The following is a 15095-nucleotide window of genomic DNA, read 5'->3' on the forward strand; positions in this document are numbered from 1 at the left end:
TGAAGCCACTTTGCTCTGCCGCTGAGCAAACAACTTAATGGAGTTGGGCCCAACATCCAAACGTAGGATCGCCAAGCTTGGAAATTTGCTGGCATGGGTTCTGAGCTGCCTTGCCACTTGTCTGTGGTTCTCTGCAACTCGATGTGAAAACGGCGCAGCAATGAGATGTAATTTGCATGAATGACGACGCCATGTACACCCACACAAGTTATTGTTTGAGCGATTTTTTTAGTTCAACTAGATATACAACGTGCAGATCATTTAACTCGTATGAACAGTGAATCCCTTAAGCAACAGTTTTCCCAGTCCAGACAACCCATTTACAACCACCACTCCGGAACCCGGCACACCAACAGCACCATGCAGCAGCAGCCAGTTTACGTCTAAATTAGGGGATCGTCCCAGTGAGGAACGCTAAGAATCAGACTGAAGCGGCCCAAGATATGTGGGTTATCGCATCGGTCGTCATGGAGACGAGAGAATCCGCACGAGCGGACAGACAGTCCCCCGTCGGGCGCTCCTCACAGCATCTACTACCAGGGCCTAGGCTCGCCATCGCCTCTGCAGAGCCCCCCTGGGGCAATCACGGGGGGGGCGCAGGAGGTCGCCAGCGAGCCAGGCAATTACGAGGATCATGTGACGCAGAGGTCAAGCGCCCAGGGGGGTGGTTTGGAGGTGTAGGAGGCAGGTGGAGCAGCGGAGAGAGCCTGCTCCGTGTCGCGGGGGGCTTTGCTCTCCTCTTCGTCGGTAGCGTCTGCATACGGCGTCTCCAGAACCCGCAGCACACTCTGCACCTGGACCACGCAGACACCACACACAGGGGACAGTGTTGGGATAGCAGTGATTCCTCGTTTAACATGGTTGATGCGTAACTGAAAAGTACTACGTTAAGCGAGGAATTGCTGTTTTGAATCACGTTTGCACGATAAAATGTAGCTTGTGACATCCCATGGCAGGACAAGCAAATGAGATGAGTGAACGCCGTGTAAAGGATCAATCCGTGTACTGCATCACACCGCTTAACCGCGCAGGTCGAGAAAGTAGTGTGTCGTTGACGACTCGGACGCTGCGTTGTAGCGCGCCGCGTTGTAACAATGTGCGTTCCGCGTTGTGCGAAAACTCGTTGCTTGAACACGCGTTAGGTGAGGACTTGCCGTACTTCGAATTCTTCTTGTGCCGGTGCCAATCACAGGGCACGGGTGTCGTGGTGACCACCATTCCGAATCGGTGTGAGTTTGTGAATGTAAAGGTGGGAAGCGATGGCAATGCGGAGGCGCGACGTCGTTTTGATCTCGACTGTGCGTGACGCGGCAAACTGAGGATCGCCAGGAAAGACGCCGGGGCCGCGTCTCGCCACTGCTGGCAGAAGGGGGCCTCCGTTAGAGCCAACTCGGAGGAGTATTTGCTCTGCTCTACCACGTTGACCAGACGTGTTGGAAGAGGTGGACAGGACCCACATTCTACCCCACCAGATGCGAGCTGACGATTGACCAACTGGCAAAACACAATGCTGGGGCACACGGGTGGGGGGGGGGGTTTGGAATTTGAGAAACTGGTTCCATCCGCCACGCCAAGGAGATGGAATGGCACCAGTCGCCTATGGATGGCAAGTCCAGCGTGTGAACTGTGATATTGTAGGTGCAGCAGCAGCCCTCTGAGGCTACATGCAGTTGAACATCCCCACTTCATGCTGGTCCCGCCTCCACACCCCCTGTCCCCCTGTATCCAGATGTCGTAAGTAATAAAACAATCGTGTAGAATTTGTACTGCACCACACGGCTTCCGTTCACTCTCACAGGGAATGGCTCCAGTGCTATAGGAAGGTAGCCACAAACAGCACCAGCAATTCCCCCTGGCTCTTTGCTTGGCCAATTATCTTAAGTATTTTACAAGTGAGGACGGACTGGAATGTTTCGAGAAAACCCTTGGGTGATGAGTTGGGGGGGTATACACTCAATCCCCATACAGGTGGAAGTTATCCCACTTGCTGTACTGCCATTGTACCCCCACAGCAACCTCCACGCCCACAGGTTAAGGAGGTATTTCCACAAATCTGTGTATGATCCACCAACCCTCGTGGCCCGTACACCGCAGCAACTGCACGCCGTGAGCAGCTCGGCCATCGGCGCCCGTCGGGGCCGATGGCCCCACGCACCTCTGTGAAGTTGCCCTCCTCGGCGGCCGCGATGGCCCGCTGGGCGATGTAGTTGCGCAGGACGACCCTGGGGTTGGCGGAGTCCATAGCGGCGGCAGTCTCCCTCCGCCACGACGCCGCCTCCAGCCCTGACACCTCCCGCTCCTGCAGCAGGCGGCAGCTGCTCCACCGCACGGACACACGGGTTACCCACTGGGGGTCGCCTACGGGGGTCATCCACGGGAGGTACCCGCTGGGGTCACCCATGGTGGGAGGGAGGGGGTCACAGCCGCTCCCGCAGGAGCTGCCACTCTACCACTTCACACAGCTGCTCCAGCCCACGAGGAGTAACTAGACAACGTGACCCATTTGCGTATCTAGCGGTGAGTGCTGTGGATATGATAACCCAAGATGGGACGAGGGGGTAGGAGTGTAGTCGACGAGATCCCAGAGGAGGGGCAACTGCCGATTCTGGCGACCAAAGAGAAGACCTCAGCACAGGTGGTGGTGGTGGTGGCACAGCGATATCAGGGCAGTGCTTGGAGGTCGGCGCGCAGCAACTGCGGGATCTGGGCGAGGAGGGTGTGAAACGTCGGCAGTGCGGAGGCACGACCGTGGAATCGACTCGGGGGTCACGACGACGGCCCCATCTGCGCCATGCCGCCGCGACCCCCAAGGCTCGGCCAGGAAAGTGGCCGTGGGGCGGGGGGTGCCACCTGTAGGCGTTGAGCCACTGCGTCCAGGCGCGAGCGTCCTCCGCTTCCTTCTCCGCAGGCGTGGCGAGGCGCCAGCGCTCCGAGGCCTCGACGCAGCGCAGCTCGCGCTCCAGCCCCGAGCGGCCGCCAAACATGCGCAGCACCTGCGGGTTGGCCTGCGCGAGCGCCAGCAGCAGGGACAGCTGTCTGCTTGCTCGCACAAAGACAAAGACCCCCATCCCCGTGCATCCTTAACAGACTGTAGCAGCGAGCGCTGTGAGCGAGTAGCACCCATGGAGGCCGGCACGACGCACAAGGGGGTGGTGTAGGCAGCACTTCATTCTAGATTTGAAGCTTTTGTGATTAATAGAAATAAAATAATAAATCTATTCATGGCCACCTTTGTTTCCCCAGTGGCGATGTTCACGCACTGCATCAAGTACTCATTTGAGTGCGATTCAACCACGGGGAATCCCAGGACCGGTTCAGATAATCGTCACTGGTGTTGGCTGTGAGCGGGAATTGAACTCAGGTGGCAGGGTTCGTAGCGCAGTGTGCTAACCACTGTGTCACCACTCCCCACAACACAGTTGCCTGACACGGACAATAACAGCCAAGTGGCGGTGATGTCCCCACAGTAACTGTGCCAGGCTGAGTGCACTTTGAGGCCATGTGAAGTGTCAGGTTTGCTGGCAGGTCATGGGACAGACCCAAATGTTATGGGTTGACTGCAATGACTGACAGATGCACCACCTGTGATCCCCACTGTGCCAATTTGCTGCATTTTCGCCACCCATCACTCCACTCGTTATGAGCTTTGCTCCTTTGCCGACCCCGACACATTTGGAGTTTGCATGTTCTCCCTGTGGTCACGTGCTTTTTTCTCTGGATCCTTCGGTTTTTCTCCACATTTAGAAACATGCGGTTAGCTGATAAACATGTTCACGTGATAAGCCACTTCGTTGAGCTACCATTTGTGATAGCCAGCTAGCTTCTAAAAAAAGAGCTATATCACTCTGGGTAAAATAAAAAAAATAGTACGTTCGAGACGAGATGCAAGTCGCTTATCGCACGTAAAGCACTGCAAGACGCCGAGGTGATTGTGTCGTTGCAATTATGGAGCTCTCTGACGCCGTGTCGGTCCTCCAGTCACGTGGCCACCCGCTTGGCCCTCCGAGCCACGAGTCACTGGAGACCCTTGGGGCTCGCACCTGGGGTCGATCCTCGGCTTGGAGGCTCTCTTCATCTCCTCCACGGTGGCGCACTGCCGGCACAGCAACGTCGCCAGCTCCTCCACGGAGCCGGCCTCGAGCGTCAGGCGACTCAGCAGGCGGAACGAGTTGGTGAAGTCGGCGCCTGTTGGGCCGCGACAGCCAAAGGGTCACCACACGAGCAGGATATCTCAACTTTTGAGCTGTAAAACTTGAACTCGCGTAACGCGGCATGCCACCGCCACACGGTAATCGCTCTCGACTCAACCCCTCGTCTCACCCCACATCTCCCCCCCCCCCCCCCCCGTTCCATCACCCCACCACCACCCGCGCCGCCATCAAATGGCACGCCGGCCGCGCCCGCCGTACCAGTGCTCTGCATGGTCTCAAGCAGCGAGGTCACGAGGCCCGCGTCGTCGGGCTGCTCGAGGAGGCCCAGGCCGAGCTTGCGCCGCATCTTGCGCAGGTAGGCCGCCTCGTAGAGGGCGCCGTACTCGTCCAGCGCCGGGCGGCTCAGCTCGGCGGGCAGCGTCGGGGCCAGCGCCTCCGCCAACTTCTCCAGGTTCCAGCGGCACATGTCCGGCTGCTGATCATAGGCGTAGCGGCCGCCTTCGTCCGAGCCGTTGCACACGTAGTGAGGGTCGAACCTGCGTACGAGGGCGAGAGAGGGAGCGGCCAATTACTTGACTCGCAGCTGCGGCGGTGACATCGCCCGGCGGGAGCGCGTTCGCTGCCGCGGAGGTCACGGAGGTTCGCGCTTCGAGCCGGGCGGACTGCCCTGGTGATCGCTGCGGTGGGGGTGGACCGCGGAAAAAATGCGACCTGCGCAACGTCTGCTTCACGGCGGGCGTTAAGCGGTCCCGTGACGTTCGAAACGACGAGGTCGTTGTGGGCCGGCGTCACGTTTCACGTTTGCCAAATCGTACAATTTTACCCGTAAATTCAATTTGGATCACACGCAAAGTAGCAATTGCCGCCCCCTCCTCGCAGACTAACGCCCAATAGCAGGCCAGTGCTAAGTAACATTTTGCCCGCAGGGACGGCTGCTACTCGGAGTGCCCTTTTAAATGCATTGAGATGAGTTTGTGAGTCACCGATCGCGTGTGAAGCGAGATGCCCAGCGTGAAGGAGGGTGGCTCCATCAACACAAATCACCATGATAATAATAATAATAATGATCATTGCTATTTTCATGACTCTGCTTGTTGACCCAAGAAAGTCTCATCGAGTCTCAAAATACGTTTTTCATGAGGATCCTGCCAAGTTTTTGCAGTCGGGGTACACTGCCGGTACGTAATTTGCAGGTGATTTATCAGCATTAGGATGTTTGCGTTTTGTTTTAGCGATGGGGGAAACCAGAGAACTCGGGAAATCCGTGCAGAACAGGGGGAGAACATACAAACTCTCTGCGGAAAGATAGCCAAGTCGGAAATCCAACACAGGCTCTTAATAATAAAAACAGGTGAGCGCCTGGACTAGTGAGGGCCTGCACAGGTGAGGGCCTTGACGGGTGAGATCCTGGTCAGGTGAGAGCCTGGATGGGCGCGGCCCTGAACAGGTGAATGATGCTTGAGCTGCTGCTTGAAGGTAAATGATGCTGTTTGGATGCCGCTGAATAGGTGCAGCAGTGGTGAGAGGAGTTCCAGACAATCGGTGCAGCCACGGAGAAACACCGCTCAGCCATGACGGTGCTGGTTCTGGGGACGATGGGAAGATTTCGATAGCTCGTGGCATGGGACAGCAATTACCGGTCCATAAAGCCGAAGGGGCCATAGTCGATGGTGAGGCCCAGGATGCTCATGTTGTCCGTGTTGAGCACGCCGTGGCAGAACCCCACGCACTGCCACTCGGCCACCAGCTGCGCCGTGCGCTGCACCACCTTCGCCAACACAAAGACAAAGATCCCCCGTGTAGCCTTGACAGACTTGTTGGGGCAAGTGCTGTTAGTGAGCTCAGATGAAGGCCAGCACGGCACACGAGGGGGTGGGTGGCCAGCACCAGGCCTACCGCCTTTGTCTCCCCAGCGGCGATATTTTTACACACCGCACCAGGTAATCATTTGAGTCTGAGTGAACCTAGGGGAGGCCCAGGACCGGTTCAGATAATCGTCAGTGGTGTTGGCCATGAGTGAGAATCGAACTCGGGTCACTGGGTTCGTAGTGCAGCGCGGTAACCGCTACACCATACATATATACACATGCCCTGTGAGAATCATCTAATTCGACTCCTGAAGATACCTGCAGGAAGTAGTACAAGAATAAATTCCCGACACGCAGCCCAACCCGGAAGCCCGCACCTGGATCCGAGAATCCTCAACCAACCATTAAGATCCATCTCTCATCAACTCTCAGAATCAGCGATGAGAGTAACCTGCGCAAAGCAGATACGGGGTAGCTTACACCCTGGTGAGCTTGTCCACCGCCCGGTCTCCTCTACCGCCACACTGCTTGTTTGACATTTTCATCATGACCCAGAGATTGCCTGGGTCTCAAGACTGATTTTCAGGAAGGTCCTAGAAAAATACGTTTAGATTACTCTGGTTCTTTCGGTAAAGTCACGTATAAAAAAATAATAAATTAAATACTAGCATACGACGTTTCGATTACAACACAAGCAATCGTCATCAGGTATAAATGAAATAGAAACACAAATCTAGTATATTTAGAAATGTAATGTAATACAACAGAGAGTCGGATAACATAACAGTCAACACCCTACCTGGTTGATTACGTTCTTTCTGAGAATGCTAAATTTGAGAGAGAGATAAAACACAGAACCAGAGGACATATAGACAGACATATAAGTAGAGACAGATATCACAGAGATACATAGAGAGAGAGACGTACATGGGCACACAGAGAAACCACGTCTCTGTGTCGAGGCCTTAAATAGAGAGAGGGGGCGGGGGCGGAGAGAGAGGGAGGGGTTAGAGAAATTAGCATGTCAATGAGTGGCACGCTGCAGAGGGAGAGGGACAACAGCCGAGACACACAGAGAGGGCAGAACATAAGAACGACAAAACGAGTGGAGACAGAGAAAGTACACTAAATCAAATAAACCTAGCAAAATTTCGAAATATAATGCAATGCAACACAGAGGGTCGGTCAACACACAATTAACGCATAGCCTGGTTGATTACGTTCTTCCAAAGATTGCTAAATAAGAAGTTAAGTGTGAAATTTGTAAGATACAGACACGAAGACCGATACACAAGCAGAGAGAGACAACAAAAATCCAGAGAGAGAGAAATTTTTTTTTTAAACTTCCCCGTAGAAGTGGTTCATATTTAATTTGGAGCTTTCGTGACTGCAGGAATTACTCTTTGGTTTAGATTGTTCGGCTGCTATAACAGCTCACTGGGCTTTGTATTTTTTTTGTTAAATGCTTCACCTTTCCTACACTTTGCACCCCTGACGTGTCTTGTATTGTTTGTTGCGGTAACGTTCTGACCTGCCCCTACTGGTCATCTGTAAAAAGAGTTTTCGAGCTCATCGGATTCCTCCTGCAGTATAAATATTCTAATTCTGTCATCCCAAACGAATAATTTCTCAGGTTATTTTTCAGCATTGAGATGTTTTGGCCAATACTGGTTGCATTGGAATCGTTTTATTAGCATTGGGATGAAACCCACGCAGAACAGGGGGAGATCGTACACAGAAAAGCGCTCGAGTGGGGAATCGAACCCAGGCCTGTCTTTCTGTGAGGCGGGAATGTTACCACTGCACCACCCTGCCGCCCAAGTGATATAACAATAAATGTCGTATATAATGGATACATTTGGATGTGGGGATTGTCCAATTTACCGGTGAGCAAGGTTAAACAATTATTATTGGTAAGTTAAATGCTTGTACACGGGGAAATCTAATTAATATGCATGTCGGGTGGTGGAGAGACTCACAACACACATTGGACCACATCATCACATGGCCTCACCAAAAATGTTTTTTTTTACATTATAATACTGTATGTATATATCCTCTCAACTCTAAAACTCATCACACAAAAGGAACTCCCTACCCGCTAGCAAAGCCAAATCCCTGAGCTTAGCAACCAAAAGCATCACAAGGCCTACAGAAAAGCTCTCTTCCATTCACCGGCATCACTGCCGGAAGAGTGCCCAGGAAAACCGTGTCAAGAGCACAGGAATGGCACACATTCTGCTGCTCGTGAAACTGCAAGTCACGCAAGACTGCCCACTGTCTCCCCCCAGAGAAAAGGGTGCCTCTGTTGAACCAGCGCTCACCGATTCAGACCGGTCACTTGCTCACCGGCGCTCAGTCGTATTGTTATCGCTCTTCTTTCGCGACTGCCATGGTTACCGCTCCCGTGAACTTCACTACTCAAGATTCCTTCACCAGATTCAGTGCTTCGTCTCATCCACACTGTTCAACCACCACCATGCTGCAGGTCACTAAAACTAACTTACCCACCCACTCAATCACCCACTCACCCACTCGCTCACCCACTCGCTCACCCACTCGCTCACCCACTCGCTCACCCACTCGCTCACTCACCCACTCAATCACTCACTCACATCACCCACTCGCTCACATCACCCACTCGCTCACCCACTCACTCACCCACTCACCCACTCAATAACTCACCCACTCCCTCACCCACTAAATCACTCAGTCACCCACTAAATCACTCAGTCACCCATTCACTCACCCACTAAATCACTCAGTCACCCACTTACTCACCCACTAAATCACTCAGTCACCCACTCCCTCACCCACTAAATCACTCAGTCACCCATTCACTCACCCACTAAATCACTCAGTCAGCCATTCACTCACCCACTAAATCACTCAGTCAGCCATTCACTCACCCACTAAATCACTCAGTCACCACACCGCAGGTCACAACGCTTTTCTTTCTGCTCCTTTCCCCCGCACTGCTCCACTCTGGAATTCCTTCCCATCGTCTCTATTCCCCAAGCTCTTAAAAAAAAAATAACCTGACTCGATTCAACAAATGTACATCCTTTTATCCAACACAACTGACAGTGCACTTGTACGTTGCTGGCCGCTCGATGTTCCGGGCCATTGGTTCTGGGTTCAACAAATGTGTTAAGGAAGTCCGCGCAGAAGCAGAGAAGCCGCCGCCAACCAGTTTGGCTGCTGCTGGGAGGCAAGGCAGAGCACGCACACGCGCACACACACACGTGTGTGTACGCTTGTGTGTGTGTGCGCAAATGTGACCGATACGACCGGAGGCCCCGCACTCACCTCTCTAAAGAACGCCGCGTACTTGTGGCTCGCGCCGTCACCATGGCCTTCGAGCAGCTCCGGGTAAAACGTGTCGATGACGTAGTCGAGCATGGTGACCTTGATGTCCTCGCGGCCGGCGCTGGGGCCCGTGCGCCCAGTGTCTTTGTCCGTCGGTTTGAAGATCTCAAACGAACCAAACCTAAAACACACGATGGGTCAGCGTTGTTGCATCGTGTTGTGGTTGTCCCACCTGATGACGATTGCTTGTGTTGCGATCGAAACGTCGTGATCTATTATTTTTTTTCTACCTACGTGACTTTACCGAAAGAACCAAAGAGTATGGATTCCTGAGGTCACGAAAGCTTCAAATCAAGCCTTCACTTTGTCTGATAGGTTTAAAGTGGTCTTTAAGGTGGACTGCGCTAAACATAACAAACACGCCACTTCACTTTTCATGTCTCCCGCCTCTACCCTCCTCAAGATTTGCATTTTCGCTGAACTTTTTGCCCAGTAAGGCCACTCACACACATGAAGTAATGGGGGAAATAAAATCACTTTGTCACTGTCAAAAAAAAACACGATAAAATTTTACCAACACGAGTAGCCTGAGGAATGGCGGGAGGGAGCGGGAAGAGTGACCCAAGTTAGGGAGTCTCATGAAGCTCCTCGCTGACCGGCGTTGATAACGTAAACAAACCCCACTGGGTTGTGTTTACAACATGTCTGCAGAGGAAATCATTTTACTATTTTGAATCGCTTTGCATGATTTCTAAATATATATTTTTTAATTTAGCAATTTTTTTTGGTCCGTGCAAAAATAAGGCGGGCCGAGTGGCCCTCCGTTGCCGACATCGTCATAAAGGAGCTTCGTTAACCGAGGTAATTGCCGCGGCGACCGGGGCGGTCTGCCGGATCGCGAGCGCCCTGTCGGGCCGTGTCCCTGCGGTGTCTTGCCTGAGGAAGGAGGGCGCGATTCGCAGCACCACGCTGCACTGCTCAGGCCGGGCGTTGCCGTCGTAGTGGACGTCCCTGAGCACCGTGGTGTGCGACGTGACGCACGAGCCGGCGCGCGTGGTCGGCACGCCCAAGTGGTGCATGGCCTCGCTGCACAGGAACTCGCGCAGGCTCGAGCGCAGGACCTTGCGGCCGTCCGCGTGCCTGCAGAGTGGGGACATCGTCATCACCATCTCCTCAACGTCACCATGGTTACGTGTGTCTGCAGTGCTGACATCATCACCATCTCCTCAACGTCACCATGGTTACGTGTGCCTGCAGAGTGGGGACATCGTCATCACCACCTCAACGTCACCATGGTTACGTGTGCCTGCAGAGTGGGGACATCGTCATCACCACCTCAACGTCACCATGGTTACGTGTGTCTGCAGAGTGGGGACATCACCACCTCAACGTCACCATGGTTACGTATGTCTGCAGAGTGGGGACATCACCACCTCAACGTCACCATGGTTACGTGTGTCTGCAGTGCTGATATCGTCACCACCACCTCAATGTCACCATGGTAACGTGTGTCTGCAGTGCTGATATCGTCACCACCACCTCAACGTCACCATGGTTACGTGTGTCTGCAGAGTGTGGACATCATCATCACCATCTCCTCAACATCACCATGGTTACGTGTGTCTGCAGAGTGGGGACATCACCACCTCAACGTCACCATGGTTACGTGTGTCTACAGAGTGGGGACATCATCATCACCTCAATGTCACCATGGTTACGTGTGTCTGCAGTGCTGACATCATCACCACCTCCTCAACATCACCATGGTTACGTGTGTCTGCAGAGTGGGGACATCATTAGCACCTCAACTCAATTTACTGCAGAATCTAAAATATGATTTCGACTTAATTCAATTGCAATTATTACTAAAACTGCTCTTTCTTAAAACTAAAATCAAGTTTCATTCCCTTCACCTATTATGGATATCAGATACAACACTATTGAACGGAGTGCTTCAAATACTTGGGTTTACTGATTAATTTAAAATGTACATTCCAACTCGATATTGATCACATCTCAAAGAAAATCAAATCAAACATCGGGATTTTTTTCTACAGAAACAAACACTGTTTTCCCATGACCCCTGCGAATTTCTGAAACTATCATTCTCCCACTTTTTGACGACTGTGACTCTGCTTACACATCAGCTACTAATGAAACATTAAGCAGATAAGCCCGCTTTATCATTTTGCCCTTCGAGTTACCCTGATTGTACCATACAGTACCCACCATTGTGACCTCCACTCAAAATCCAATCTCACATCACTTGAAGAAAGATGAATTCTACATTGGGCACTGTTCATCCACAAAATCCTTATTGGAAAATCTGCGCTATATGGTACATACCTAATTCATTAACCCCATTGTCAAACCCAATAAACTTAAGACGTCCATCTAATTTTATTTTAACTATCCCTAGAACAAGAACTTGGATTAGGTGACAAAGCCTTTGCCGTTGCAACACCAACACTTTAGAACCTTGCTTCCTCCCCTAACCTCGTAAATATTCCTTTGAAAAATATTCTGAAGCAGAAGATTAGTGTCAAATACAGCCAGGTTTGCAACATGTGATTTGTAACTTTGAACCTGACCAGTGTGTCATCGATAGTCATATTTTAATGTGCAATGTAATTGAGGGAATGTGTGTTGTTGTCTTGGTGTGGTCTGGGACTGTTGTTGTTTTTCTGCCTTGCCCCAAGCTTGCATTTGTTGTTGACAAATCGGCAGGAATTAATGCATTCGTACAATTAGCACTTTCAGACTGTATTAATATTTATTTGTCATTTTTAGGGATTTGCTTAAATTTTCTCTATCTCGCACTCATATATATCTAGCACAAGTTTACCGGTGATACTCGCAGAGACGCCTCGACTGGACATCCGTGAAAAAGAACTTCATGGCTCATCGGATTCTTCCGGGATAAAGATTCTGATTCCGAATTTAACAGTAAATGAACTCAGTACAATGTGAATAAGGCCGAGTGAAAAGGTAACCTGTGCTTTAAATTGTGTTCTCTCACGAGAAGTGGTTACCTGGTTCCCAGAGTAGGAAACTGATTGGCATGAGCGGGTGTACAAACCGCACGGCGGCCTAAGTCACCGCGTGGTTAATTTGCCCGCGATACCTCTGTTGAACAGAATCAGAATATGTTCTTGGTTCTTTTGGTAAAGTCACGTAGAAGGGAAATAATAAAATAATATAAATATAAAACAATAAAAAATTTCACGACGTTTCGACTGCAACACAAGCAATCATCATCAGGTGTGAAATCCACAGCAAGAACATTTGAATTGTTTTCTTGTTTCCTCCCCTAACCTCGTAAATCCACAGCAAGAAAATTAGATGCTTTTTACCACCCCAAGTGCCCCCCCTGGCACCCCTACCCCAAGTGCCCCCCCTGACACCCCCACCCCAAGTGCCCCCCCTGGCACCCCTACCCCAAGTGCCCCCCCTAGCACCCCCACCCCAAGTGCCCCCCCTGGCACCCCCACCCCAAGTGCCCCCCCTGGCACCCCCACCCCAAGTGCCCCCCCTGGCACCCCCACCCCAAGTGCCCCCCTGACACCCCTACCCCAAGTGCCCCCCCTGGCACCCCTACCCCAAGTGCCCCCCCTGGCACCCCCACCCCAAGTGCCCCCCCTGGCACCCCCACCCCAAGTGCCCCCCCTGGCACCCCCACCCCAAGTGCCCCCCCTGACACCCCTACCCCAAGTGCCCCCCTGACACCCCTACCCCAAGTGCCCCCCTGGCACCCCTACCCCAAGTGCCCCCCCTGGCACCCCTACCCCAAGTGCCCCCCCTGGCACCCCCACCCCAAGTGCCCCCCCTGGCACCCCCACCCCAAGTGCCCCCCCTGGCACCCCCACCCCAAGTGCCCCCCCTGGCACCCCTACCCCAAGTGCCCCCCCTGACACCCCTACCCCCCAAGTGCCCCCCCTGACACCCCCACCCCAAGTGCCCCCCCTGGCACCCCCACCCCAAGTGCCCCCCCTGGCACCCCCACCCCAAGTGCCCCCCCTGGCACCCCCACCCCAAGTGCCCCCCCTGGCACCCCTACCCCAAGTGCCCCCCCTGACACCCCTACCCCCCAAGTGCCCCCCCTGGCACCCCCACCCCAAGTGCCCCCCCTGGCACCCCCACCCCAAGTGCCCCCCCCCCCGGCACCTCGAATACGGCGTTGGCCCAGCGCCCTTGAGCTGCATCTCCCAACGCTGCCCGGGCCCCGCCTGCACCTCGCCGAGGTACATGGCCGCACCGTCGCCCAGCTGCCCGGCGAAGCTGCCGAACTGGTGGCCGCAGTAGCAGTGGGCGGCCGGCTGCGCCCCGGGAAGGACGCGGTTCCCCGACAGGAACTCGGCCGCCTCGGGCCGCGCCGCTTCGGCCTCGGGGTCGCGCAGGCCCAGGAGCCGCATCGCGGGCACGGAGACCGCGACCACGCGAGGCCTCTCCACGGGGCTAGGCCTCACCCGCGAGAACACGGCCCCGGGCACCTGCCGAGGCGCCGGGTCGTCGCTGGGGTCCAGCGGGAGTCGGCGCAGCGCCGAGTTGTCGAAGCGAAGCGTCTCTAAGGTGCCCCCCCCGGGGGGGCCCGTGGCGCACGCACGAGTCGCCATGGCCCAGGCTGGCGGCTGCTGCTGCGGCTGTTGTTGTTGTTGTTGTCCTCCTCGTCTCTGTCCGAGTCGTCGCCGGCGGCACGGGTCTGCGAAGAGGCGGCGAAACGCGCTCATCCACGCAGCAGAGACGACGAAGAGGAGAGGAGAGAAGGGAGAGGGAAGGAGGAGGAGGGGGTGGAGCTGATGGACTCGGCAGCTGAACGCGGCGGCAGCGGTGGTGGCGGTGGCGGGGTCACACGGGGCCGTGACCCTGGGCTGCGTGGTCCTCGGGAACCATGGCGCTTGAGTCACTCATTAATTTCGTTACTTTACCAATTTTTATTGTTGCACTTATTTACCCAGGAAAGACTCACGGAGGCTCTCCACTCTTTATTTTTCATGAGTGTTTGCCGATGTTTTTTTTCAGTAGGGGGCGATGTTGCTACTGCTGCTGCTGTGCGCGCTTCCAGTTGAGTAATTTGAAAGCAATTTCTCTGCTATTGGGATGTTTGGCCAAAAGCAGTCACATTTTCGCGGGTGTTCAGCTCTGTTCTACATGGGATTCCTCCGGGTTCTACTGTTTCTTCCCAGAGGGAGAACATATAAACTGCACATGGAAGGCGCCAGTCAGAAATATCGAACCCAAGAGCGCCTTTGCAATGAGGTACAAGTGTTACCACTTGTACTGCCACAATACCCCTTGTGACCCCGAGTTAGTTCTCGAGATCAGGCCGTGCGATTCATTGTGGCGACCACCTGCCACGAGATCAGACGAGATATTTCACTTGGTCACCTCAGGTCGGTACCATCTGAGGTGGCCCAACTCTCGTAAGTGGTTCTGATTCTCTATATGGCCAACAAGTGAATTAAGTGATAATAAAAAGTGGGACATCACAATAAGCAGACATTGTCTCCAAATAAAAAAAATACACCGTAAAACATGTTTTACGCATCTCATCAGTTACAGCCTTTGGGGAGTGAATGTTTCATGATTAGTTGAATACAACCAAACTCTGGGTCAGTTTCAACATTCTCTTCAGGAGTCAGACCAAGTGAATTATTAAATAACCCACTCATATCTCATGGTTATCACACAATTCAATGTTGTTGACCGCAGAGAAATAGAAGCAGCTAAGGTGATGCTTGGTACTGACGAGTGACAAACCCAGTCTGGTCGCATGGATGAAGAGACACGGGACTGGTTGCCACATGAAATTCCATTATCAATTGAACAT

At 53.4% G+C, this 15095-nt stretch overlaps 1 protein-coding gene across 2 annotated transcripts; it reads right to left on the minus strand.

The window, feature by feature from the left end:
* Window positions 1-208: 208 nt before the first annotated feature.
* On the minus strand, window positions 209-14265 carry SELENOO (selenoprotein O). Of its 2 annotated transcripts, XM_078871261.1 has the most exons (9): window positions 13433-14262; window positions 10205-10408; window positions 9269-9449; window positions 5789-5919; window positions 4410-4687; window positions 4041-4185; window positions 2851-3036; window positions 2156-2315; window positions 209-794 (listed from the first exon to the last, which is right to left on the minus strand). In XM_078871261.1, exons 1-9 carry the CDS (start codon window positions 13993-13995, stop codon window positions 624-626), a joined length of 2019 nt encoding a protein of 672 aa, XP_078727387.1. In that variant the 5' UTR covers window positions 13996-14262; the 3' UTR covers window positions 209-623. The 2 variants fall into 2 exon arrangements, with proteins under 2 accessions (XP_078727387.1, XP_078727386.1); XM_078871260.1 differs by lacking the exons at window positions 209-794; window positions 2156-2315 and having other exon boundaries at window positions 2347-3036; window positions 13433-14265.
* Between the last annotated feature and the right edge of the window lie 830 nt (window positions 14266-15095).

Source organism: Lampetra fluviatilis, chromosome 32 (genome assembly GCF_964198595.1).
Source record: "Lampetra fluviatilis chromosome 32, kcLamFluv1.1, whole genome shotgun sequence".
NCBI lineage: Eukaryota > Metazoa > Chordata > Hyperoartia > Petromyzontiformes > Petromyzontidae > Lampetra > Lampetra fluviatilis.